At 47.8% G+C, this 26395-nt stretch overlaps 2 protein-coding genes across 2 annotated transcripts; both read left to right on the top strand.

Annotated features, from left to right (window-relative positions):
* Positions 1 to 2469: 2469 nt before the first annotated feature.
* On the top strand, positions 2470 to 5290 carry LOC149871129 (olfactory receptor 5J3-like). Its single transcript, XM_090034568.1, has 2 exons — positions 2470 to 2511; positions 4325 to 5290. Exons 1-2 carry the CDS (start codon positions 2470 to 2472, stop codon positions 5288 to 5290), a joined length of 1008 nt encoding a protein of 335 aa, XP_089890694.1.
* Positions 5291 to 17148: 11858 nt separating this feature from the next.
* LOC149871128 (olfactory receptor 5G25-like) lies at positions 17149 to 18093 on the top strand. The gene has a single exon (XM_090034567.1). The coding sequence runs from the start codon at positions 17149 to 17151 to the stop codon at positions 18091 to 18093; it is 945 nt and encodes a 314-aa protein (XP_089890693.1).
* Positions 18094 to 26395: the final 8302 nt, after the last annotated feature.

Raw genomic sequence — 26395 nt, 5'->3', positions numbered from 1 at the left:
GCTGCCAGCTCTGGGTTTTCAGCCTCACTCCAGGGGTTGCAGACCTGAGCTGCTTTGTGCAGCTCCCAGGGTCTGAGCTCCATGCACTGAGCCACGCACGGACACTGTGTTCCCTGCAGTGGAGCCAGGGATGCAGCTGCTCACCGCTCCCACTTGCAAAGAGGTGTCTTCATGCTCTTCAGGGTGCTGGTTCCGCCTGCCCGCTGGCCAGCTCACACCAGCTCTTCTTTGCCCATTCTCTACTCTGTCCCTCGATGCATCTGCCATGTGCTGGGGATGCAGCTCCTTTTATTCACTCTGGAGGCTCTGCCCCAATGTGTTGTGGGACCTGCAAAGAGCAGGCTACAACCAGGTGTCCCCCGGCCCCAGGCAGGGACACAGCAAGTACCTTCCCAGCATTACCTGATTCGTGGATGTGCTCCACCAATTACAATTAAGATTTTTGAGCCCAGGTATGCCAGGCTGTATCAGTAAGTCCGCCATACACATCATAGTTCTGTGTTTTGTGAGGACTTCCAATTCTTCCTACTTGTTTCCATGGCTCTGTGCATTTGGATACAGACACCTGATGTAACTAGCCAGGTGCCTTCCTGAGGAAGTATGAATTAGAAGGCCACCCTTGTTGACCCTCCTGCTTGTGCTTCCTCCAGGTCACCTACTTCCTCACTTATCTCAGCTTTGGTCTCCACTACCCAGTGAACCTAGTTTAAAGCCCTCCTCACTAGCTTAACAAGCCTGACTGCAAAGATGCTCTTTCCTCTTTGTCAGGAGGATCCTGTCTCTTCCTAGCAATCCTTGCTGTGTTTAGAGGAGTGGTTTCCAAACTGTGGGGTGTGCCCTTATGGGGGGTATGAAGGAACATTGTGGGGGTGCAGTGGAGGGAGGCACAAGCAAGAAGTTTGCAAGGAGCTGGCCCTGCTGCAACCTCATGGGCGGGGCAGGGGCAGGGAGCCCCAGGCAGGCTCCACCAGTGGGCTGCTGCACCAGTGGGCATGCAGCCCAGGGCCACGGTGGGGCCAAGGCAGGAGGTACTGGAGCTGTGGCTGCTGGATCTCACCCTGCCGAGCTGAGCTGAACTGTGGCAGATGCAGGCTGCAAATCTAGGGTCTGGCCACCCTCATCCTTGTGCATCTCTAAGTTCCCAGCACAGTGCTTCAGCCACCACACCACAACTCAGCCATTGTACATGCTCCATTACAGACCGTTTTTGAAGTTTGCCTTCTGAGTGACCAAGAGAAGGAGATACAGGGGGCCGTGTGAAAACAAATAAGTCTGAACATTTGCATGGCTAAGTGGTCCCGTGCTCTAGCTCTGAGTTTTCCTCCCACTGGGGCAGCAAAATCTCTCCATCCATTTTATCCAATGACTAGTTAATGCAAGAGGCACTGGCTGAGCTTCAAAAGGAGGTTGGAGAGGGGACCTGAATAATGCTTGGTGGTGTGGTGACTAGAGCAATCTCCTGAGAAATTGGAGCAGCTCATATTCAAAACCCCTTTGGGTGAGAGCAGGGAAGGGTGGCCCTCAAATATTGGTCTCTGGCTTTCTGGGCAAGTGTCCTAACCACTAAGATGTTGGGGATAAGAAATGGAAGGGTCCAAGCCACATACACCTTTTTGTTCAAGATTTCTGTTTCTGTGCCCTGCCAGTGCTTATCCTACTGAGTATATTTAGACTAAATGCTCAGTCTATGGGCACATACACATCCACGATGCAGTAGTACATTCAGGTACGTACCTAGAAAACTGCCATGTAGGCACACAAAAGGAAAGAAAATTCTGCCTTCCAGCTTACCTGAATTTCCTCATGAGAGCAGGTAATAGTGCTAATTACCTGCAAATGAAAACATGTAATAGTTTATTTTATTCTCCAGGACAATAAGAAACATAATTGAAAAGGTTTCCAAACTTGAAATCCTTTACAAACACACCTATTTTTGCTTTTCAATTCCAGCTGTGAAGATGCAGGCATAACTGTAAGTGTTCAGTCACTACATAACTATCTTTTGAGATACTTTAGGGATCACATCCCAAAGTAATAAACTACTGCATTAAATCTAGAGTTTGACACAACTTCAAAACTCCCAGTGGAATTATCTCTCTCTGTTTTGCAGGTACATTGGGGAATCCATGATTTATATGGGAAGAGAATAAAAACCTAGTTTCTTCTGCACTTCAGGAGGGATATCACTGAAGTTTCACAGGGTTGCAATATGCCCTGAGTTGAGAAGTCAACTCATAAACTGCTGGGAGTCAGGTGCAGGTGTGGCAGGAACCAAAGGCACTCCTGCTTCACGAATTCTGAGGAATTTCTTGATCTAAATGATGCTATGTAACTTGTGAGAAGCCTTTCTGATACTAAAAGGTTTCCCTTTATTTTGTAGCCTTACCCATTTGTGCACAGTTGAGTCATCTAAATCTTTGCAATAGCATCTCACTGAAAACTGACATCAGTACTTAAGATTCACCAGGAATGAAGGGGAACTTTGAAGAATTGCAGAAGTTCCTATTAAAGGTAAGCAAATTAAAGAACACAGTAGCAATTAAATGTCTATTGCTTACCAGATAAAGCACTTGCAATAATTGATTTAATTCAGTGTTGAAGTGATGTCGTAGTGATGATGATCCAGGAAATATGTGAGAGGCAAGGATTTTTGTGGGTAATAGATTTTATTAAACTCACTTCATGCTTGGGATAGACTTGTATTTAAAAACTTGTCTAAGTCTACCCCAGCCATGCAGGTGGTCCAGTAAAAGATATCACTCACAGAAATCTCATATATCCAGAGGATAATTAGCTGCAAGAATTAGGGGGAATATCTGGTCGCTTGTGTTAGCTGCTTATTGTGCATGACTTCTCAGGGTGGAGTGGCGGTTAACAATGCAAAGATATAAGAATTCCAAAAAAAGAGGATAGGAACTAACAATGAAAGGAAGAGGATAAGAACTAACAACCAAAAGAGTTTTATGCTAGTGGTTAAGACACCCCTGTCTGAGATACCATGATCTATACTGGTTAACCCACTAACAAGGAAAACAGAAGAAGTAGACCATGGAAAAGTCTATTTATAGTGGACAGAATAAAAACGGCAAGCATGAGCTCCAACATGGGACTGTAGTCCCATGGAAAAAAAGGGCTAATGGCATATGTTGATGTATATACTAGGTACAATGACTAGGACCAGAGAGGTAATTTGTTTTCTGTGTTTTATTTAAAGCTGAGACTGATTCTAGAATAGTGCGTCCAATTCTGGTGTTTTCTAGTTTAGGAAAAGATGTTGAAAAATTGGTGACAGTAAAGAAAAGAGCCACAAAGATGATTAAAGATTTGGGAGGGAAAAAAAGAGGTCTGCTAGTTTAGCTTAGCAAAGAAATGACTGAGCTATGACTTGAGCTCATGCGTAACTTCCTGGGGAAAAATACACCAGATACTAAGACAATGTCTGAAAACAGAAACATTTCAGTTAGAAATAAGGTAAAATAAATAAACAGAAAAGTGAGAGTGACCAAATAGTGGACCAAATCAGTGAGACAAATGGCAGTTTCCATTTCTTATAGGCCTCAGATCACTCCTGAATACTTTTCTGGAAAATCTATTTTAGTTCAGCACTTTATCATGTTGAATAAAGGAGCATCTGGATGAAATTATTTGGCTTGTTTCACACAGGGTACCAGACAATGATACCTTTAAAACATATACATCAAAGGATCTATGACTATGACTGACTGAACCAAAAAATGTGGTCCTAATTTCCTAAATTCATTCTGAGAGGTGTTGATAACCTCCTGGTAAGGGAGAGACAGTCAGTTATTTCCAAATTATTCTAATGATCAGAATGAAACAGACTGACTTAATTCTGATGCTAGAGAATTAATTAAGAAAATTTGTGTTGACTTTAGTTCAACTAGCATGAGGCCCAGAGTGGAACAAAACATGGTTGTGTTATGCAAGATAGCTATCATGTTCATTAATGTGGCAACTGAGAACCAAAACCTAGTTTCCTAACCCTTCTGAAATAATTGTTACCCAACAAAGCCCAAGCATCAGACAGAATGGAACTCAAGTGATTTGGGAAAGGAAGAATTTGGTAGGGCGAGGCTTTTGCTCCCAAATGTTGCAGACAAAATTTGGCCGCCTTTTGGAGTTATTTGTCCTGCCCTATTCCAAGTTATTTTTCAACTTCCTTCTAATCTATTGACAGTTGACTGTGCTGACTGTGTTCTTAACTCTCCCAGTCCTACATACAGAATCTCTAATTCCTCTGATTTTGTGTAATGGGTAGTATTATTTCATCTCTTTCCTGTGTGTGTTTATCTTACCCCTATAGATACCAGGAAAATGGGCAGGCGGAAACTACTCACTAGTGACTGAATTCATTCTCTTAGGATTCACGGAGCTGAAAGTCCCCCTCTTTCTGTTGTTCCTTATAATCTACATCATCACCTTGGTAGGGAATTTTGGGATGATTGTGCTAATCACGAATGCACCTCGACTTCACACCCCCATGTACTTTTTCCTTAGCAACTTGTCCTTTATAGATATATGTTATTCTTCCTCTATCACCCCTAAATTGCTGTTCGGTCTCCTTGTAAAAAGAAATACTATTTCTTTTATTGGGTGCATTACACAGTTTTACTTTTATGCAGTATTTGGCACTACAGAAGCTTTACTTCTGGCAGCCATGGCATATGACCGCTACATGGCCATCTGTAACCCACTCCTTTATGCGACAGCCATGCCCCACAGAGTATGTCTCAAGCTAGTAGGTGGCTCATATGTTGCTGGGACTCTGAATGCTCTGGTGCACACAGGCACCATGCTTCGTTTGTCCTTTTGTGGCCCTAATATCATCAATCATTTCTATTGTGAAATCCCCCCACTCCTGTCCCTCTCTTGTACTGACACCTGGCCCAATGAGATTGTGATGTATCTGTTTGTTGGTTTCACTGTAATAATCTCAACCCTGGCAATTCTCATCTCCTATGCTTACATACTGATCACCGTTTTGAGGATCCGCTCTGCTGAAGGCAAAATCAAAGCCTTCTCTACCTGTGCTTCTCACATGATGGCTGTCTTCCTTTTCTATGGATCTGTTGCATTCATGTATCTAAGACCCAGTTCCCGGTATTCTCAGGGCCTGGACAAAATAGCCTCTGTGTTCTACACAGTAGTGTCTCCCATGCTGAATCCTCTGATCTACAGTGCAAGAAACAAGGAGGTTAAAGATACTCTCAGAAGAGCAACAAAGAAGATATTTTCTCTTGTGGATTGTCATTGTTCCCATAAATTATGATGCTTCAAGGTATCCACATTGGGGAGAAAATGAAAAACATTCCTGCCAATTTCTCCCAATTCCACATATGTAGCTAGATATAAATACTAATCCTTGTGTTGACAGCAGCAGGGGGGGAAAAGAACGCAATGCATTATTTTGATTAAATTACATGTACATTTATTGTCTAAAACAAACAAACTTTGGGTTATGGCCCCAGCTCCTGACCCACAAAACTTTACTCACTGTTTATGGTGCTCTTTCTCTCATTTAGCAAGAACAGAAGACCTGATACCCCAACATACTCACATTAAAATATGACAAATGCCTGTTAGTTGGAGAGAAAAAAAGCAAATGAAGCCAGGACACCAAACATACATGAAAAAGAGCAGACTTGAAAGTTTCCAGTAGTACTTTTTAACCACCAGATTGGGGTCGTTAAAGCTCTCTCTCACCACCCAAGCTCACATACAAATGGTAGTAAGAGGGTAACATTTCACTGGGTGCAAGGACTTCCCTCATTTTAAAGGGAAACTACTTCTACTGCAGAGGCCAACACCTTGCCATCTCTTTGCCACTGTCACTCTTATCTAGCCGTAATAGCCAACCAAAATTCAGCCTGCAAACTTTGGAGTGGGAAAGTCCATGCCTGGATCAGCCAGATGGGAAGTGTGTCACAACATACAGAAGATGTTGGCACAACAGTTCTTCTGCCTCTCCAACCCAGAGCTGGATTTGCTGACAGGGGCTCTGCAAACTTCATAGAGCCTCTAGTGTCATACGCATAGCCATCCTATGCCCTGCACTCTAGCACAGAGTATATCATTGGAAAAAAAACTGCTCCTCCACTGTGCTGTATGGCAACAAGAGCCACTAGGAATAGTTCACCCATGTGACCACAAGGTGGTCAAGTTAAGTCCTACGTCTTTAGGAACTCCAGATTGGTGTGTCTGTTGACATAAGGAACATTTGTGTTCCCAGCATCAGGCTGAAAAGGGTGACCATTCCCCCTGCTACTCAAGGACCCTGCATACATGCTCCTACCATGACTCAAAGGCATACCCCAATTATTTCAGTGCCAGAAAGAAAAAATTCAAATACTGGTTCAATGGTTGTGGAGTCCACGTTGAGGCATGATGGAAGGCCCCTGGATACTACTAACTGCTACCTACTCTAGATGGCCATTTCAGCCTGTATACTATACAATATTGGTGAAGACAGAGGCAAGACCTTTCTGGAGGGAGAAAGAATTGGATGGTTGGGTGGGCAGTTAGTTATGACCCCTTCCCTAGGGGAAACAACACCTGATGGGTGGGGAGGGATGGACAGTGAGGCATTATCTAAGGAAACCCGGGTCTCTGGGGGCAGGAAATAGAAGCTGTTCTCATAGGGGAGTGAGAAGGGAGAGAAATGGGTGGGAAAAGGTATTCCTTCCTTTTCCTCTTTATTCCTACAGGAGAAACACAAAGGCAAGCTAAATTGCCTGATAGTGAATGGCCTGACACCTGCTGGAAAAATCCCCCAGAAACAGCCTGTATTGGCCCACCTGCACTTTCCACAGGGGTCACTATGGTATGTGAAAGGGATGAATGGGGAGGTGCAAGACCTCTTAATGACCTGCCCAAGCACTACGTCATAGTCCCATATAACAGACCACAATAGAAGCTATTAGCCCTCCCCTCCACTGATGTCTTGGGATACAACTGCACACCTTCTGTAGTGCCTGAATGCTGCTGGATGCCTCTGAACCTCCATACTTTGGGTCTGCAAGTCACCCCACCTCCAAACGGCCTTGAATTCTTCTTCAGTGGGGGAAGGCAGGGTGGAGGTCTGTCATCACAGAGCCTCAGAGTCTGTGTGTGAGTCCATACTTATGGATGATGCAGAGAAAACTCAAGTATTCAATGCCCCCCCCCTTTTTTTTTAAATAAACTTCAGGGGGCAGCTAAAATGTGGACTACACAGGAAGCCTGAGAATGATGCCCAGACAGACAAGATTGTCAGTGCCATTAGTACTGGGGCAGTGCGGTTGTGGGAAATAGCAAGATGGTCACATTGAGTTTGTGCCTGGGTGTTGGCCAGGCAATCTGGCAGGAGGCATTCATGAGAAAGGGAGAGAGAGGGGCTGTTCAGTTCAGAAACATAGAAACGCAGTGTTGCTTGTGTGCGATGGTCATAATTGCTTATAATTAGTGGTCATCACCTGTTTGTTGTTTTAACCATTGTTTATTGATTTAAGCATAAATAATGCCTGTGGTTACTTGCAAAAAAGGCAATATGAAACTTGTTTCATATTGCCTGCTTCTTGCTAACATTTACCTTGAAAATTCAGTAACAGTTGGTTATTTCTTTCAGTTATGCTTAATAAATGAGTAAAGGCTAATTATCCAAATAAATGTTTCTGCCTTCTTTTTTTCAGTGTGAGTGGCCATCAAGAGATCATCAGGCCAGGGTCCCAGCCTTTGTTCCAAATGAACAGTTGTTTACAACATTAGGAAGTGTTGCCTAACTTACCAAAGCGGAAAAAAACAGTAAATATTGAACAGGAAACAGCATGGCACAGGGGGGCAAGGTACTGCAGGCTGGTAGTTGAGGACACTGCCAGGGCCAGGGGTGCCTTGGTCGTGAGTTAGGAGCAGCAGGATGGCTCAGAGTCTTGAGTCTTAGAGGAAGGGAGAATGGATTGGGCTGGACCAAGGCATCATTGTGTGTGTGTGGGGGGGGGGTCTTTGTGTGTCTGACTGTGGGTTGAGACTGTGCAATAGTGACAGGCATGGGCACCAACACAAGGGAGTATAGTAGTTATGGGCTACCTGCACTCAGGTGCCAATCACTCTAAGGGCATCTCACCTGCTGCCATGGATCTGACTGTGGGGTGCCCTTTCATGTAGCAGCCAAGAAAAAAAGCAGCATTCAATCACGGGTAGGAACAGCTTATTAGGTGACAGTGCTGTTGCCACCCTGTCCAGGACATGGCCAGGGGAGTGAGTGGGGGGGGCACAGGTGTGGGTCTGAGTGTGGGGAGAGACTGTGCAATCAAGACTGCCATGGGAGGCAGCACAAGGGAGCGTGGTGGCTATGGGCTACCTGCACTCAGAGCTATGTGAAGGCAGCCAACATTTGCTCTGTCTGACTGAAGGCCAAATGAAAGCAGTCCATGGCACACCCTCCAGGTACCCAAGCAGTTCTTTCTTCCTGGATTGAACCAGGGGAAGATGATGTGGTAATTGTCTTGTTCTCATTAAGAGTTGCCAGCTGCCATGGGTCTGACTTTGGGGTGACCTTGAGCAATCTTGAATGGTGTGGCAGCCAGCACAAGAAAAAATAAGTGGCATTCATTCAGGGGCAGGGGCATATTATGGGGTGACGGTGCAGGGCATGGCCGGGGGATTGAGGGGTGGGGGACAGGTGTACAGGAGAATGAACATTGATTCATGTTGAGCTGAGTGGACCACAGCATCTGGTGTGCAACACCTGGCATCCGAAGAAACGCATTACACCCAGTTATGGAAACAGGGCCTTATCCCATACTATCTGTTTGAAATGACAAATGCTGACAAAGAGGTGAATTACATAAAAGTTGCACCACCATCTGGTGGACAAAGGGGCTCATTACATGTCTTTGAGTGCATTTTGTTTCGATGTAATTAATCTATGGTCAACAATTTTTAATTTGTGGAGATCTAACCTAACTACGTCCAGATGAGTTTTACTTTAGTACACCAGAAAGACTTTTAAAGCATCAGGAAAACCGACAAGTGCAACAGTAACACTGCTGGAAGACAAGAAAGGGCAAATTTCTTTACATGTACAAGCACCCTTACCTACATGTATACCAGAGAGCATTTTAAAGTCTTAGCAAGCTGTTCTCCTGAACTTCATGTGGAAAAATAAGAAGCCGAAGGAGATGCCATGCATATTACGCAGACCTTCTAAGATGGAAGTCTTGTAGCTCCCAACATATTAGCATATTCTCATGCAGCTCAGATGAAGAATATTATAAGCGGGTGTGTCAAAACGTATTCAAAACTCTGGATTGATATGGAATGAAAATGGTGTGAGGAAAAGATTTCCTGGGTATGTGCTGGATGAGAAAGAATCAAGGCCAAAAAAACACCCCTTATTCAGACTACTTTTAACTTCCTAGATATATATGAAATAAGATCCAAATTTCACTGGGTTTAAATCGAATTTTATTTAAAAATATATACATATACACATAGAGAAAATGTTTCACTACATCATTATCCCTTTTAAGAAATTGCTTTTTGTGGACTGAAGATAGAGAGAGAAGATCAATCTGTAAAATACATTACACTTTGAAAAGAAAATTGGATAGATAGGACAACTAAGCAAATGGGGAAAAGACCAGGGAGAAGAAATAGATCTGAAGCAAAGGAGAGTAACATGGGAATGGAGTTATTCACCTTTCTTCTGCATTTTATACAAAAAATGATTTGTATAAAATAATCCACAGAAATTACTTCTCTACAACTAGAATTCAACACACATTTTCCAAAGGTGGTATATACTATGCTGTAGAAGCTGTGGAGAAAGGGGGACCTTTATTCATACATGATGGGTGTGCCCAAAACTCCAAGTGTTATGGAGAAAAGTGACCAGAATAACAACTTTCATTGAGTGGTAATACCATTTAGATCTACTTATTTGTCTACTTCAGGGGTTGGCAAACTTTTGCCACCATAGACCTCTATTTATGACCCAGTCCCTGTTCAGGGATGCACCCCCAGGAATCAGCAGATTCTGGGACAGGAGTAGTTAGAAAGACAGGCACTAGGACCATGGGGATGCTTCCTCTGATGCAGCAAAGAAAATAAACTGAACAGGCAGGAAATAGAGACCTGGGCATGCCTCTCCTACTGCCCTCATACACAACTACAAGACACGAGGCCTTGAAACAGAGGTGCTTAACCCCCGACCCACAAGCCAAACTGGGTCCAGGAAGCAGTGGTGTCTGGCCCACAGGACTCCCCATGGGTTGGGGAATTTACCCCTGGGGTAGCAGTGGCTATTAGTACTGCCCGCCTCCCCACTGCTAAATTCACAGCCAAGCCCTGCGCAGTCAGATTGAGGCCAGGCCACACCCTTACCACACACAGTAGGTTCATGGCTAGGTCGTGCTGCTTCCCCACCCACCAAAGCTGGATCAGGCACTATCAGACACCAAAGAGGGCCTACTAGCAGAATCCAGCCCATGCAGTACCAGGCATTTCCCATCCAGCCTGCAGGGCTTTAAGAGAAGGCTGGATAGGCATCCAGCTGGGGTCATCAGACCCCAGTGCTCTTTCCTGCCCAGGCAGGGGATCAGACTCGATGATCTGTTGAGGTCCCTTCCAACCCTAGCATCTATGAACCTATGACTCTATCAATGTCCCACTACTGTAAGGACATGCACAGGAGGAGCCCTGCTTCTGTAAGGCCAGAAAGTAATTTGTTAAAATATGTTTGTGAGCTTCCAGGAAGAGGACCAAGCCCCCACTTCCCCCACACACTGAGCTACAGAGGAAAGCAAACATGCCTACTGTGGCCATACTTAAATCCTCATGCTCAGAAGGAAGAGACAGGACAAGCAAAGCTTGGCTGCACAGGTGGAAATAAAATTGAAACCCTGCATTACATATTGTTTCCAAAAATGAAACTTAAGAAGCTACATTGGAACATATGGGCAGCTCTTAGGCACAAAAAGGTGAAAAAGGATTTGAGTGAATTGTTCCATCGGCTGCCCCAGCATGAGCAAACGAGTGTTTGGGAAATTCCTCTCTCATTAGGTACTGACCAGACAGAACATCTCCTTATCTTCTGAATGGCAGTTTTAGCACCAGTGATCAAAGACCACAAAAACTCATGAGGGGCACTTACAGACAGCATGAACTTCTATATTATACATAAGTGTGGTGGAGCACCTTTGGGGTGCTCGCCACGTAGCAGAGGCTGCAATAGGCTGGGGCAGAGCCCAGCAGAGAAGGGAGCCTAGGGAACCCCCCCCCCCCCCCCCACACACACACACAGAGTTCATTCAAAGTGGGAAGGTGTGTGGCTGAGCACCTTTGAGGGTGCTTGCCACTTGGGGGCTCCCACAGGCTCTGGTGGGAGCCTACTTTGAAGGAGCATCAGGGGAAACCCCTCACCAGGTACCATTTAAAGGGGGAAGGTGGGTGACAGAGCACTGTTGGTGTCTGCCACCTTAAGACCAAAGCTAAGCAACCAGCACGTGCTTGATTAAGGCAGCCATTTTAGATCTCTGGCTGCCTATATAAAGAGCTCAGTTCCCTGCTGTCTGGGAAGGTAGTAGCATTGGCTGGTTGTGAGGCTTGGTGTATCATCCTGGAGGTAAGGGAGGAGCTGTAGGGGATAGAATGGAGGCTCCTGGTCCTGGGCATGACCTAAAACTGCACCCTGCTGGGAGTGGGTGGCCTGGTGGGGCTCTCAGTGGCACGGGAGCCCCCAGGAAATGCCCAGTCAGTGATCAGGTGAAAGGAGGGTGGGAGTGCCTTAACCTTAGCCCTCACCTTCGGGTGGGTTTGCGCAACACTGGAGGTAGTTGGGAGCCAGGCACGGCTGAGGCCACCTGAGCCCGGTATGGGGTGCAAGACCACAAGAGACCCTGAGGAGGGAGAATGGGGGCCAGGTGGCTGCAGCCACCTGAGCCCTGTGGGGGGATAAGAAGTCTGAGGAAACATAGTTGGGGCCAGGCACAGCTATGGCCACCTGAACCCACTGGGAAGCGAAGCCCCATGGCCCCAAGTAAGGGGGCAATCTGGAGCCACAAGTGGGGGGGGTGGAAATTAAGACACCAGTGAGGGGGTAGCTCCAGTGAAGGGGGCTGAGATCTGTAGCCCCAAGTAGAGGGGGCGGTGTGGAGCCCCAGGTGGAGGGGAGTAGGCCAAGGTATGTCTTTAGATGCCTGAAGCTGAAGTTTGGGCCAGAAGCTGAGGAAAGAGGGCTCAGCCCGGAAGAGAGGGGTGAGTCCTGACCCTGGTAAATCCTCCACTGCTGGGAGGTCGAGTGTGGGTCAAAGGTGAGATCTATTAAGTAGCACCACGACCTGCTGCTCCAGGTGGGGAGTGAGAGTCCCCTGTGAGACCCCAGAGCACCAGTCATGGTGTGAGGTACCACAGCTCCCACATCCAGGAAGGTGGACCCAAGGGAGAGTGTGGGGCTAGTAAGAGAGGCCGGAGGTAGAGTACCCCCTTGACTGGTCATGCTGGGGCCAGGACCAGGAAGGCCAAAAGGGCCAGGGGCCCACCACAATGGATGCCCCAGAGCCAAGGGCCTGGGGGTCCCGCTTGGCTTTGGAGGTGAGGCCAAGCCTCACCTCCCTGTGTGGCCGAAGGTCCCAGGGGGACCATGCCCAAAGGGGGAGATAGCTACAGGGAGCTCGGCAGCCCAAATGATGGCAGGGTAGGCTGCCTGAGTGGAAGGATCAAAGGAGGGTCCTGATAGGAGGATACTGGAGCCAAGTGTGAGGCTGGCATGACTAACAGCTGGATGCCATCTGCAAGGCATGGGCTGTGGTGTAGGGAAGGTTTGGAGCCACAGATTGCGCCCCGTGATATCGGAGCATAAAATGGGCAGGCTCCCACTTAATTAGCATCCTAATTAATAAGAACAAGACAAGTGAGTCAGGTGGGGGGCATGCCCAAAGGCAAGTGGGGAACCTAGCACTGTGGCTAAGTGGGGAGCCCCACTTCACCACAATAGCATACGTTGGTTTAGCAATCATGAACTCTTGTGGATCATAGTGTATGTGTGAGTGGTCAGTCAGACCTTTGATGCATATACTAGGCAGGATTATGGAGGAGTGGAGGCTGCCCAGACCTTCCATCCTGCCTTAAGGCCATAGAGACAGAATCCAAAGGCCAGACTAAGTACAGATGTGTGGTGCCTCTATGGCTGTTGTTGTATAAATGTCACATAGCATATAGAAAGCTTGAGTTTGCATCTCCTGCCTGCCAGCTTAAGCCCCTGAGTGGAAACCAAAATCTTAACCCAGATGAGTCACCGTTAGCAATTTGCCAGGTGAAAATACAATCCCCTTCGCCTCCTCCTAACCTGGTCTGTAGCCAGGGAGGTGAGAGATACACATGCAAATCTCTCTAAGAAGAAAAATGGCTACAACTCAGGCTGTTCATATCCTGAATAAGGGCTCTAACCATTACGCTTCTGTGCACACACAAAATAGGCCCGGTCCCCACCTCTGTGCTTTCAAGTGTCAATGGTTCTGGACTGCAATGCATTTTACAAAACTCAGTGCTGTCACTGGAAGCATGTAATGCTTTGCATACTTACGTATGTGTTTGCTGCTGTTGCCACTCACCTGTAGTCTAATATACTCATGGTAAGAGTAATCATCCAGGAAGTGAGAATCCAGAGATCTAGGCCCTCCTCAGAGTCAAGTTGGGGAAAAAACAACCATTAAGCACAACTATATGGAAACTACTCCGTCCTTTCAAAATTCAGGCACCTGGCAGCCCAGTATGAATGATTCTTGGGGCCAGAAAGACAGCCATCAATAGGACACCTGACTTTGTAGCTCAGAGATGAGGGCATGCCACTGAGAGCTGTGACACCTCAGTTCTGATCTCTGACCCCAGGCTTCTCTTGCACCAAATAGTCATTGAAAAAGAAGCATAAACAGTCCTGCAAGCAAAGCCACATCCAGGAATTCCCCCTCCCATAGCTCCCATAGGAGTATTCTCAAAACCGGGTGGCAGGGTCACATCCCTCTTGTTTACTTGCTTCCTATGCCAATGAATATATATCTCTAATACAGTGGTGAGGTTTCAACTGACAGGGTCAATTCTATTTTCAACTCCACCACTTCAGCCTAGCCATATGGGATAGATATATTTGAACCCCTCAGGTTGAGGAATCCTTAAAACCCTGACCTCCCCCGCCATGGACAAGTTCTCAAATCAGTCAGCAAGAATATAAAATTCAGAAGACCCACTCCACCCCTTGCTTCTACAAGGGTTAAAGCAAATAGTGTTGGTGACTTTTGCATTGTAAGGGACTGGGATATATGTGGCCGTGGTAGGTCCACTGGATGTTGAAGCTAGGGTCCGGAAGCTGGGGGCTTTGCTTTGACAGATTGCCTCTGCCTATTTTGGGTTTCTGTGGCATGTGGGGGTGGGGCCCTTTTCATATAGCCTTGGGGGATGACACAGCTTAATCCGTGACTGCATCCAGCTGGGGCCTAGGGTCAAACACTCCTCAGCTAGGCCTAGGCTGACTACAAGCTTGTTCTGAACATGCCTCCCCAACAGGGCCCATAGGAAACCAGGAAGAAGGATCATCTAATGTATGACTCATGATTGGGTTTAGGCATGAGAAATGAGTCCATATCTATGATGACCATATTTATGTGGTCTCCAATGGGAGTACACTCAGTTGTCTCAACTCTCTGATCATAGATGAACATACCAAAAGCAGAAGCAAAGGGAGGGGGTGAAGGATCAGTTCCATTTAACTCAGAGACCGCATTTTTGAACACCTGTCCCAGGCATTCTCATGAAAATAGGACAAAAGTTGTTCTTTAAACCAAACTGATGGTACAGGTGTTAAAAAGGAGACTGTAGCAGTGGGAAAAGGAAGTATTTCACTCCTCCCAGGGGTCTCACCCCTGCTAAGCTGGTGAATGCTCTGTACTTGTAGGTGAACTCTGTCTGTGTAAGTTACTTTAGAGGAGAAAACAGCCTTTCAGGAAACAAAGGCTGAGGTTTTGTGGATCGGTCACTGCCCCTATCCACCTCAGTCCCACAACAGTCACATCAGTGATTTGGAGTATCTGACCCTAAAGTTCTTTCACAGAACAGCTTGACAGCATGTCAGTTTCTTCACAGGAGCTCATTTATTTTTTTCCCCCCTTAAGGGAGCTAAGAACTGATCTTAAACAAGTTTCTTCTTGGTCTGACCCCTTTGTGACCTGAGGCCAAATTTTTGTTGATTTTGTCAATACATTATTACATCCTCTGTGTGCCACCTGCTGCCAGCATAACAAAAAATGTGGAAACAAATTAAGGGTCTGTGTTGAGCAGGTTCATCCTCCTGGGGTTAGAGGTGCTCCTGGAGTTCCAGCTCCCTGAGCCTTTATAGCTCAAGAGTTAGTAAGGGACCCAGCTTTTGCTCAGGTTACACTAAGACATACTTTATATATATGTGAGAGGGAAAATGCAGAGGGGAGAACCAGGAGACACAAGGTCAGTTTCATACCATGCCTGCTCCTGCCATAGTTTCCATGATAAGACTCATATAGGGGAAGGAGCCCATTAATCTTAGAGGGAATATTCCACCTTATCTTTCTGCAGATAAACCCACCTTTAGTTTAAGAGGGAGAAGAGTCAGAGAGACAAGGAGCAGTGATTCAGAGAGAGGAAGTGGGGATGTTCTTTAGAGAGCGAGAGAGAGACAATATTGATTGAAAACCCCAGGCCTAGCACTGAGAACTCTGTTGTGTGCAAAAATTATTTCACCATCCTTTGGAGGTTATTTAACATAATCCCAAATAAGTGTTGTTTTCCTTTGTTACTAAGTTTCTCTCCAGGCATAAGATACTTGCCAGATGTCAACACATCTCCCTCATCTTCCTCCTTCCCGTTCCTAGATAAAAGCTTCCTTTCATGCAGGTTCTTCCAGGTTTCAGGGGTGTAGGGTGTAGCCATGATAGTCTAAGGACATAGGCAGACAAGCTTCTTTGGGTAAATCCAATATCTTTCATTAGACCAACTCAAATACTTTGGAAAATTCTTCTTAACAAGTTTTCAGGCACCCACACACTCTGGTCGGCTGAGGAAGTGTTTGCATAATATGCTGGAAAGTGGTGAGGCAGCTGATGAGCTAAGACCACAGCATATCATGATGTCCAGTCTTGTGTCCTTCAGTCTGTCAACAGGGCAATCTTAGTATTGATGACAGTACATCAAGACACAGCAGTGGCAAATTTAATTGAGCCAGCTTGTGTGTCACAAAAAGAAAGTCTCAGCACTGAACAAGCACACCAGGACCACATGAGCCAGTCAGGTTGCCCGGCAGTGCTGAAGTCTGCATAACTGCAACTCCTGAATACTGGTAGATTACAGCAACTTCAGTCACATCTGCACATGCTGTTATAACATCTCTATGTACTGTTTCCTTGTGGCACAGATCTGGAAAGTGTAAAGGATGAATATTAATGTTTTACTTATCCTGTGCTTCAGAAAATCAAAGGCAAGAAAAAATTCATGGGAAGAACTGAACTTTGGAAAATAATTTATGTTGTCTCTGAAACTGATCCATCAAACATAATGGTGAACTCTCTTGTTGATTAAAATCTCACCTTATTTTCAAATGTTCGTTGTCTTTAAAGAGCAATTCACATGACATCATGATGACTTTATACAGGAGATATCAATAGTATTATAAAATGGTCATTGTCTGAAAAGAAATGAGCTGAGGGACATCTTGATGCAGAAAGCAAAGAGTGAATAAGAGGCTTCATAGCACATTGATACAGGCATATTCCAGGCATGGTGTACTTTTTATTGCATGAGACTTCCCAGAGCAGGACATCTCCCATCTATTACTTCATTTGCCTTTTGCAAAGCTATTTGCTGATCTTTCCATGCCCACACTCTTATCACAGGAAAAGTGATGCTACATCACTCTACCTGAAGAGGATCCATGGAACCAAGAGAGCAGGGAGAAAAGTGAAGGGTGAGCCTCCTGTTTCAAGAACCAGAAAGCCAGAAAGCCAATATTACTAAGCAGCTCTGGGAAAAGCTCCAAGAGGTAACTGGACTGAAGAAGCAGCAGCTTTTTTACAAAATTTTTTGCAATTTTCCTTTGTGTTGTATTGCCTAGGTCTGTGCTCTAAACTAATAATGGGAAGAAACTGCAACCAAGAGACTGAATTCCTTTTCACAGGACTCATAGATTGCCAAGTGTCTCAGATCCCTCTCTTTCTGCTCTTCCTAGCAATTTATCTCATCAGTATGGTAGGCAATGTTGGGCTGATTTTTCTAATCTGGGTTGACTCTAGGCTTCACACCCCCATGTATTTTTTCCTTCTTTATTTGGCTATTGTTGATCTCTGTTATTCAACAGTCATCACCCCCAGGATGCTGTCTGATTTTTTAACAGATAAAAAAACTATTTCTTACATAGGATGTGTGGTTCAGGTTTTTCTTTTTGGTGTCTTTGTTGTAACTGAAGGCTTCCTCTTGGCTACAATGGCATATGACCGTTATGTGGCTATCTCTAGCCCACTGCTGTATTCTGTCATCATGTCCCCAAAACTCTGTGTACGGCTGGTCATTGGTTCCTTCTTAATTGGGTGTGTAAATGCAGTGACACAAGCTGTGAATATGTTAGATTTATCTTTCTGTGGCTCCAAGGTCATTGACCATTTCTTCTGTGATATCTCCCCACTGATATCCCTCTCTGAGTCTGATTCCACAATCAATCAGATTATTCTCCTTGCTTCAGCTACTCTATTTGGACTGTCCAGTGGTGTCCTTGTTCTTATCTCATACATTTTCATCCTCTCCACCATCCTGAGGATTCATTCCACTGAGGGCAAACGCAAAGCCTTCAGCACCTGCACCTCCCACCTTACAGCTGTTAGTATCTTATATGGAACTGCTCTCTTTGTATATTTAAAACCCAGCTCCAAGGACTCAAAGCCAGAGGACAAATGGGCCCCAGTCTTCTACGCAGTGGTGACCCCCATGCTGAATCCCCTGATCTACAGCTTGAGGAACAAAGAAGTGAAGGATGCCCTGAGAAGAGTGATATCAAAGAATATATTATTGAATATTGTAAATTAATCACCATATTGCAGTAAGCCATAATATATGAATCTCCTTCCATTGTAAGTCTTATTGCTATATGAATCGCATTGAAATGTCTCCATTCTGAATGATTTGTTCTACAGTTACACCCTAAATCAGAGGTTCTCAAGCTTTTTTGTACCAGGACCTATTTGTAAATATTGATAGCTAGTCCCAACCCAATAAATAGTTTAAGTAGAAAACACCCCCCCAGCCCTGCTATGTCCCTCACTCCCAACCCACAAACCCCCAACCCCTGAGACCTTCTGGTGCCCCTCACTCCTGACTCACTGCCTCCTTCCCCCAGCCCTCAGTGTGTGGAGCAGCAGGTGGGTGTGTGGGGCATGGGGTGACACGCGCCCCCCATATCTGTGCACCCACTGTGGGTATGAGGCTGCAGCCTGGCTGGACCAGCATGGGCAGGAGCCACCTCTGCAGCCCAGCAGGCAGGACCCAACACAGGAGTGCAGTGGGGGCCAGTGAGACTCATTGTTGCCACCTCTGCTGGGACCCCAACACCAACTGCACTGCTAGCAGCATAAGGAGTAACAGACAGGGGGGCCATGTTGCCCTCACCTCCTCCCACTGCCAGCTGTTCACACACTGGGCCATGGCCCTACCCTGCCACCATGGTGGCACGAGAAGGTAAGGGCAGCACAGCCCCCCCTTCTCCCATTCCCAGATTAGGGACAGTAAGAAGTCTTTTTTTAAATATGTAGGGGGTAAAAAGAAGGTCCCAGGTAATGTGGGGCCCTTGCAGGACAACATGGGTAACTTGGTCGTCACACCAGACAGCAAAGCTAACATGTTTAACGATTTCTTTGCCTCTGTCTTCCTAAGTAGGGACCAGAACAGCCACCTCCCTGCTGGGCCCCCCTCGGGCCCCGGGGGAGGCACACCTGGGCCACGGGTTAGCGAGGATTTAGTTAGGGAGCTTCTGGAGGGGTTGGACGTATTCAAGTCAGCCGGTCCGGATGATCTCCACCCTAGAGTTCTAAAGGAACTGGCCGAGGTCATTGCAAGTCCCCTGGCACAACTTTATGAGCACTCATGGTGCTCTGGTGAGGTACTGGAGGACTAGAAGAGGGCCAACGTGGTCCCCATCTTCAAAAAAGGCAGGAAGGAGGACCCGGGAAACTATAGGTCGGTTAGTCTCACCTCGATCCTAGGTAAGCAGTTCGAGAAAATTATGCTGGCACACATCCAGGAGGGGCCAGCAGGGGACTGCATGCTTAGGGGCAACCAACATGGGTTCATCAGTGGAAGGTCCTGTCAGACCAACCTGGTGGCCTTTTACGATCAGATCACCAGATCATTAGACGCAGGGGTAGCAGTGGATATAATCTTCCTGGACTTCCGGAAGGCTTTTGACACTGTCTCTCACCCTGTTCTCATTAAGAAACTGGGAGGCTGTGTTGTAGACACCCACACAGTCAAATGGGTCGCCAACTAGCTGGAGGGCCGCACCCAGAGGGTGGTGGTGGATGGGTCCTTCTCAACCTGGAAAGACGTGAGCAGTGGGGCTCCGCAGGGCTCGGTCCTCGGGCCCGCACTGTTCAACATCTTCATCAGCAATTTGGATGAGGGGATAAAAAGCACCCTGTTCAACTTTGCTGAAGAACTAAGATGTGGGGGGACGTGGGAACATTGGAAGGATGCAACAGGCTACAATCAGACCTCAACAGGTTACAAGGGTGGGCGGATGAGAATAGGACAGGTTTCAACACGGACAAGTGCAAGGTGATGCACCTCGGGAGGAACAACTGGCACCATACCTACAGGTTGGGGAACTCCCCTCTTAACAGCACGGAGGCGGAAAGGGATCTGGGGGTCATCATTGACTCCAAAATGAACATGGGCCGGCAGTGTGGAGAGGCAGTCAGGAAGGCCAACCGCACCTTGGCATGCATCCACAGATGCATCTCGAGCAGGTCCAAGGAGGTGATCCTCCCCCTCTATGTGGCACTGGTCAGGCCACAGCTGGAGTATTGTGTCCAGTTCTGGGCACCGCACTTCAAGAGGGATGTCAACAGCATGGAGAGGGTCCAGAGGAGGGCCACTCGTATGATCAGGGGACAACAGGGCAGGCCCTATGAGGACAGGCTGCGGGACCTGAACCTGTTCAGCCTCCAAAAGAGAAGGCTGAGGGGGGATCTTGTGGCCTGTTATAAACTAGTCAAGGGGGATCAGCAGGCATTGGGGAAGTCACTGTTTCCCCGAGCACCGCCAGGAGTGACCAGGAATAATGGTCACAAGCTGGCAGAGGGTAGGTTTAGGTTAGATATCAGGAGGCGCTACTTCACAGTCAGGGCGGCTAGGGTCTGGAACCAGCTTCCAAGAGAAGTGGTGCAGGCTCCTACCCTGGCGGTGTTTAAGAGGAGGGTAGATGAACATCTTGCTGGGGTCATTTGACCCCAGTACTCTTTCCTGCCATGGCAGGGGGTCAGACTAGATGATCTGCTCAGGTCCCTTCCGACCCTACAAACTATGAAACTATGAAACTATTCCATGACTTCTTGTTTTGCTGGCCGCACAGCTAGCACAAGGGTCCCAGCAGTGGCAACAGGAACAAGTCTCACTGCCTTGCTCTGCCCTCCAATGCTGGGTACTGCCTGCTTGGCTGGAAAGGCAGCTCCTGCCTGCGCTAGTCTGGCCAGGTAGCAGCTCCATGCCTGCTGTGGGTGCACAAATCTGGAGGGGCATGTGTCCCCCTAAACCCCCATGATGCTCTGCCTATGTCCCCTCCTAACCCCCTGAAGTGTGTGCATGCAGAGGCATGTGGTGCCCCCGGCCTGATTGCCTTCCTCCTTCTCCCCCAAGTCTGAAGCAGCCCCTCTCCCAGTCTGCAAGAAGAAACTGATAGTTACCCGTGTTTTTCTCCTTCAACGGAGAATCCATTTTTAAAGTTTTTTCATGACTCTTTCATATATTCTTGCTACGCAACTTAAATCATGACCCACAAATTCAGAAACTCTGCCCTAAACCCTCTCTAATCATGAAAAAGCTTGGGGGATCAAACACATCATTGCTTTACTAAACAATAACAGAGTCTTTCAAGAAATGTATTTTTTTTAATAAAGCATGATAAGATCAGAACAAACAGGTAATATTCCTTAATCTTTTGAGGAAATCTGGGTATAACCATGCCACCCTTCCATCATATTTAATTGTATTCCCTAACCATATCTTGACTCTGGGTCTGGGAAAATTATGTACAAGCTTAAAGAAGCAAATATGCTGTTTTATACTTTACAAACACACTTGTGCATGTCTCTAGATTCTTGTGAGTAGTTCACGTGCTGTACCCTAAATACAAACAAAACTGTGGTTCTGAGGATGAGGGTCTCACCCTGACTGTCTCTGTTCCTATCATTGTGGTGGTGGTCAGGAGGGTGACAAAAACTCTGTTTCTAGGTCTACTATTGCACCTTTTCCCCCCTTTACTAAAGAGCTCAGCTCCAGTGTGTGGCTGCAGAACTGTACTGTCACACACACCTTTATGCCCATCCCCTGACCTCCACCATAAAAGTGCTGTCATTGCTTTTTAAGGAAAGGAGACAAGTGATCTGCCAGCTTCACCTTCACCAGGGTTTCCATTCTGTGTTCTGTTGGCCTTGGAGAAATGTCATTTAGGGTCAGAACTGGATCAGTCCACTAAGCAGATGAAATAGAGTTAGACTGGATTTTGGGAAGCAAGTCTTTTTTGTGTTTTTTTATTGGACTGTCTGCATAACTGGAAGAGCGTGGAACAAGTTTTCAGGCACCAGGTGCACTTCCACAGGTCACCTAAATCCCCAAAGAGGCCTGACCTATCAAGTACATTCTCAAAAATGCCATACTCACACTGGCTACTTTGAGCCCCATGTCAGTTCCCATAGACCCAGACCTCATTTTCAGAGCATCCTCTCTCTTATATTTGCATGGATGATTACAACTCTTCCCACCCTCTGTAGTTTCTTAACCCCTAGCGCATCCTGAAGGAGATATCAATATGTTCTTCAGCTAGGCCTATGCAAGTCGGCAGTGATCTGATCCAGCTATGGATCTGACTGCTTTGGATAGCAGTGATCCAATCCAGAGCTCCAGACCGAGTTTCCACCTTGATCCAGCCAAAGCAGCTCCGAAGCTTCAGAGCCGCTTCAGAGATCCGGCCATAGGGTATAATAGGGAAACAATGAAATATCTATAACTTTGTTTTTTGTCTGATTTAGATGAAATTTGCAGTGATTGTATTCTCTGCTAGGATCATGAAGCATGCCAAGTTGCAAGAAGATTGGTGCAAGGGTTGGGGGGTCATACGTATTCTGCATTGCGGGCCAGGACAGCCTCTGGCTTCTTTACTATTCCTTCCATCCAGGACCAGCTGCAGGTACTTCCTCAGCCTGACAAAGGGGTTTTCAACCCTAAAGCTGGCATCCCAGGCAGCTAAGCTGAACTTACCAGGAGCCTCACAGCTGCACTGCAACCGGCAAGCATCAGGCCTATCAAAGACGTGACAGGTCTGGGTGTTCCCCAGCCAGGACTTTGTGCGTGTGTGCATTATCTGGAGGTTATGGTGCCTCCTACGTGCCTTTAACCAGGGGATCATTGGTCCTGGCATTTACAGGGCTGCTGCACCACCAGCAGTCCCACCAGGCCTCCCTCCCCTGGCAGGGTGCAGTTTTAGTGGTCATGCCCAGGACCTGGGGTCTCCTCCTTCCCCATAGCCCTGATCCCATACCTCCAAGTTTGTCCTGGCAGGGAAATGAGCTCAACAGGGACATGGTCTTCCCCTGCTGGCTGGTGATGCAGTTAGTGCCCCCTCCAGCTGAGTGTGGGGCATTACTCAGATTTTCAAAAAATTGAAAAAGGAAATTGGTGTAGATGGAGTGACAAGGGTGGCACTCAGTCTGTTTGCAGGTGGAGCTTGGGGAACCCCAGCAGCAGGAGATTCACCTTTAGGAACACAAGCTGCTCCACCAACGTAGGATCCAAGCAGGTGCAGTGGGGTGTGACAACATCTCCAGCAATGCTGAACACCCTTTTGCTCGGAACACTGATCAGTGGACAGGACAGGTGTTACTGGGTAACTGTGACCAGATCCTGCAATATCTGCCTGAGCTTTGCCCAGTAGGCCAAGGAGTCGCAGTTCAGTGGTTCCACATCATCAGCAAAATAGGTAACCACCAAAGCCTTAGCACTACCTGCCCAAGGCTGGGGTGTGGTGCGTTTGGACCCCAGCACTGAAGCCATGCCCATGGACTACATTGGCAGTGGCTAGCGTGGAGGAGACTGGCTGGTGCTGGAGCTGGTGCCGGTGCCGGTGTTGGCACTGGTGCTGGGAGTGCTGGCATTGGAAAGTGTATCCCCCTTTTCCAAATCCCCTCACCTCTGCACTTCGGTCTCCCTGACTTTGTTCACCAGCACCTGCATCCAGTGATCAAGGGTTTGGGGGCTCCCGGTGCACATAGTTTCATAGTTTCTAGGGTCGGAAGGGACCTGAGTAGATCATCTAGTCCAACGCCCTGCCATGGCAGGAAACAATCCTGGGGTCAAACAACCCCAGCAAGATGTTCATCGAACCTCCCCTTAAAGACCCCCAGGGTAGGAGCCAGGACCACCTCTCTTGGAAGTTGGTTCCAGATCCTAGCCACCCTCACCGTGAAGTAGTGCTTCCTGATATCTAGCCTAAACTTTCCCACTGCCAGCTTGTGACCGTTATTCCTGGTCACTCCTGGCGGTGCTCAGGGGAACAGTGACTCCCCCAGTGACCTCTGATCCCCCCTGACTAGTTTATAACAGGCCACAAGATCCCCCCTCAGCCTTCTCTTTTGGAGGCTGAACAGGTTCAGGTCCCATAGCCTCTCCTCATAGGGCCTGCCCTGCTGTCCCCTGATTATGCGAGTGGCCTCCTCTGGAACCTCTCCATGCTGTCCACATCCCTCTTGAAGTGTGGCGCCCAGAACTGGACGCACTACTCCAGTTGCGGCCTGACCAGTGCCACATAGAGGGGGAGGATCACCTCCTTGGACCTGCTCGAGATGCATCTGTGGATGCATGACAAGGTACAGTTGGCCGTCCTGACTGCCTCCCCACACTGCCGGCCCATGTTCATCCTGGAGTCAATTATGACTCCAAGATCCTTTTCCGCCTCCGTGCTGACAAGAGGGGAGTTCCCTAGCCTGTAGGTATGGTCCTGGTTGTTCCTCCCCAGGGGCATCACCTTGCACTTGTCTGTGTTGAATCCCATCCTATTCACATCCGCCCACCCTTGTAGCCTGTCTAGGTCTGATTGAAGCCTGATGCTACCTTCCAGTGTGCCCACATCCCCCCACATCTTAGTGTCATCAGCAAAGTTGAACAGGGTGCTTTTTACCCCCTCGTCCAAATCGCTGATGAAGAAGTTGAACAGTGCGGGCCCAAGGACCGAGCCCTGCGGAACCCCTAACTGCCCACGTCCTTCCAGGTTGAGAAGGACCCATCCACTACCACCCTCTGGGTGTTGCCCACCAGCCAGTTGGCGACCCAATTGACTGTGTGGGTGTCGACACCACAGCCCCCCAGTTTCTTAATGAGAACGGGGTAAGAGACAGTGTCCAAGGCCTTCCGGAAGTCCAGGAAGACTATGTCCACTGCTACCCCCGCATCTAATGATCTGGTAACCTGATCATAGAAGGCCACCAGGTTGGTCTGACAGGACCTGCCACTGATGAACCCATGTTGGTTGCCCCTAAGCATGCAGTCCCCAGCTGGCCCCTCATGGATGTGTGCCAGCATAATTTTCTCAAAGAGCTTGCCTAGGATCAAGGTAAGACTGACTAGCCTATAGTTTCCTGGGTCCTCCTTCCTCCCCTTTTTGAAGATGGGAACCACGTTGGCCCTCTTCCAGTCCTCTGGGACCACACCAGAGCACCACAAGTGCTCATAGAGCTGTGCCAGGGGTCCTGCAATGACCTCAGCCAATTCCTTAAGGACTCTAGGGTGGAGATCGTCTGGGCCGGCTAACTTGAACACATCCAGCCCCTCCAGAAGCCCCCTAACTAGTTCCACGCTAACGTTTGGCCTAGGCATGCCTCCCCTGGGGCCCGAGGGGGGCCCAGCTGGGAGGTGGCTGTTCTGGTCCCTACTTAGGAAGACAGAGGCAAAGAAATCGTTAAACATGTTCACTTTGTCGTCTGGTGTGACAACCAAATTTCCCAACACGTCCTGCAAGGTCCCACGTTACCCGGGACCTTCTTTTTGCCCCCTATGTATTTAAAAAAAGACTTCTTACTGTCCTTAATCTGGGAAGCTAGTCCTAATTCCATCTTTGCCTTGGCCTTCCTAACTGCCCCCCTACAACTCCGAGAGACTGCAGAATAGTCCTCCCTGGTGATGACCCCTTCTTTCCATTGGGTGTAAGCCTCCTTTTTAGCAAGGAGACATTCCCAGAAGCTTTTGGTGAGCCATGGAGGCTTGTGTGCTCTCCTGCTCCCTTTGATCCTCATTGGGATTACCTTCCTTTGTGCTTGGAGGATCGCCCCCTTAAGGAGCAACCACTCTCCTTGGACATCTGGCTCCCCTCCCCTCTGGGACCTCAGCGCATCCCCAACCATCCTCCTTAGCTCGCTGAAGTTTGCCCTTCTAAAGTCTAGGGCTGCTGCCTTGCTGCATGCCCATGCCCATGCTCCCCTTCACCCTCAGGTTGCACATGCCTGCCATCATGTGGACCATACTGGACCGCAAGGGATCCAGCTGTCTCCTGATGCCCTCCTTCAGCCACCTCCCCAGTGCCTGCACGTCTGGTGACAGCTGCCTGCCCCAGCCAGGAACATTAATCCCCTGGAAGATCTCCATTTGGCTCTCAAGTTCCCTCATTATGGGGATTACCTGGCTGAGGAGGGCATTGCCAGCACTAAGGGTCTCTGTGGCCTCGAGGAAGGGCTTGAGGACCACCAACATCTGGGAGATGGTACCTGTGGCAGGCCAGTAGGGGGTGCTCCTGCGTTGAGCCACCCACCTCACTGCGCCCGACCACCTTCCAGGCTCCAAGTGCCTCTCTAGGGGTGCCTCACATCCTGCTGACCCCCTTCCTGGAACACACTCACTAGCCTGGGGGTAACATAAGCTACCACCACCCTGAGAAGGGACTCTCTCAGCCGTGTGTCCTCGGGGAAACACAGGCCTAATAGTCCAATGGGTATGCGACCCAGTACAAGCACTTGGGGCACTTCCTGAAGTCAGGGGCCAAAAAGGAAAGTCTCCCTTAGTCTGCAGACCTAAGGGGCCTCTTAGGCATAATATAGACCTACCCCTCAATAAGTCTCCTACACCGGTCACA

Source organism: Crocodylus siamensis, chromosome 2 (genome assembly GCF_052110815.1).
Source record: "Crocodylus siamensis isolate JL-2025a chromosome 2, ASM5211081v1, whole genome shotgun sequence".
In the NCBI taxonomy this organism is placed as follows: Eukaryota; Metazoa; Chordata; order Crocodylia; family Crocodylidae; genus Crocodylus; species Crocodylus siamensis.
Note: the sequence above shows the minus strand (reverse complement) of the source record. Positions and strands in the feature narration are given on the sequence as shown.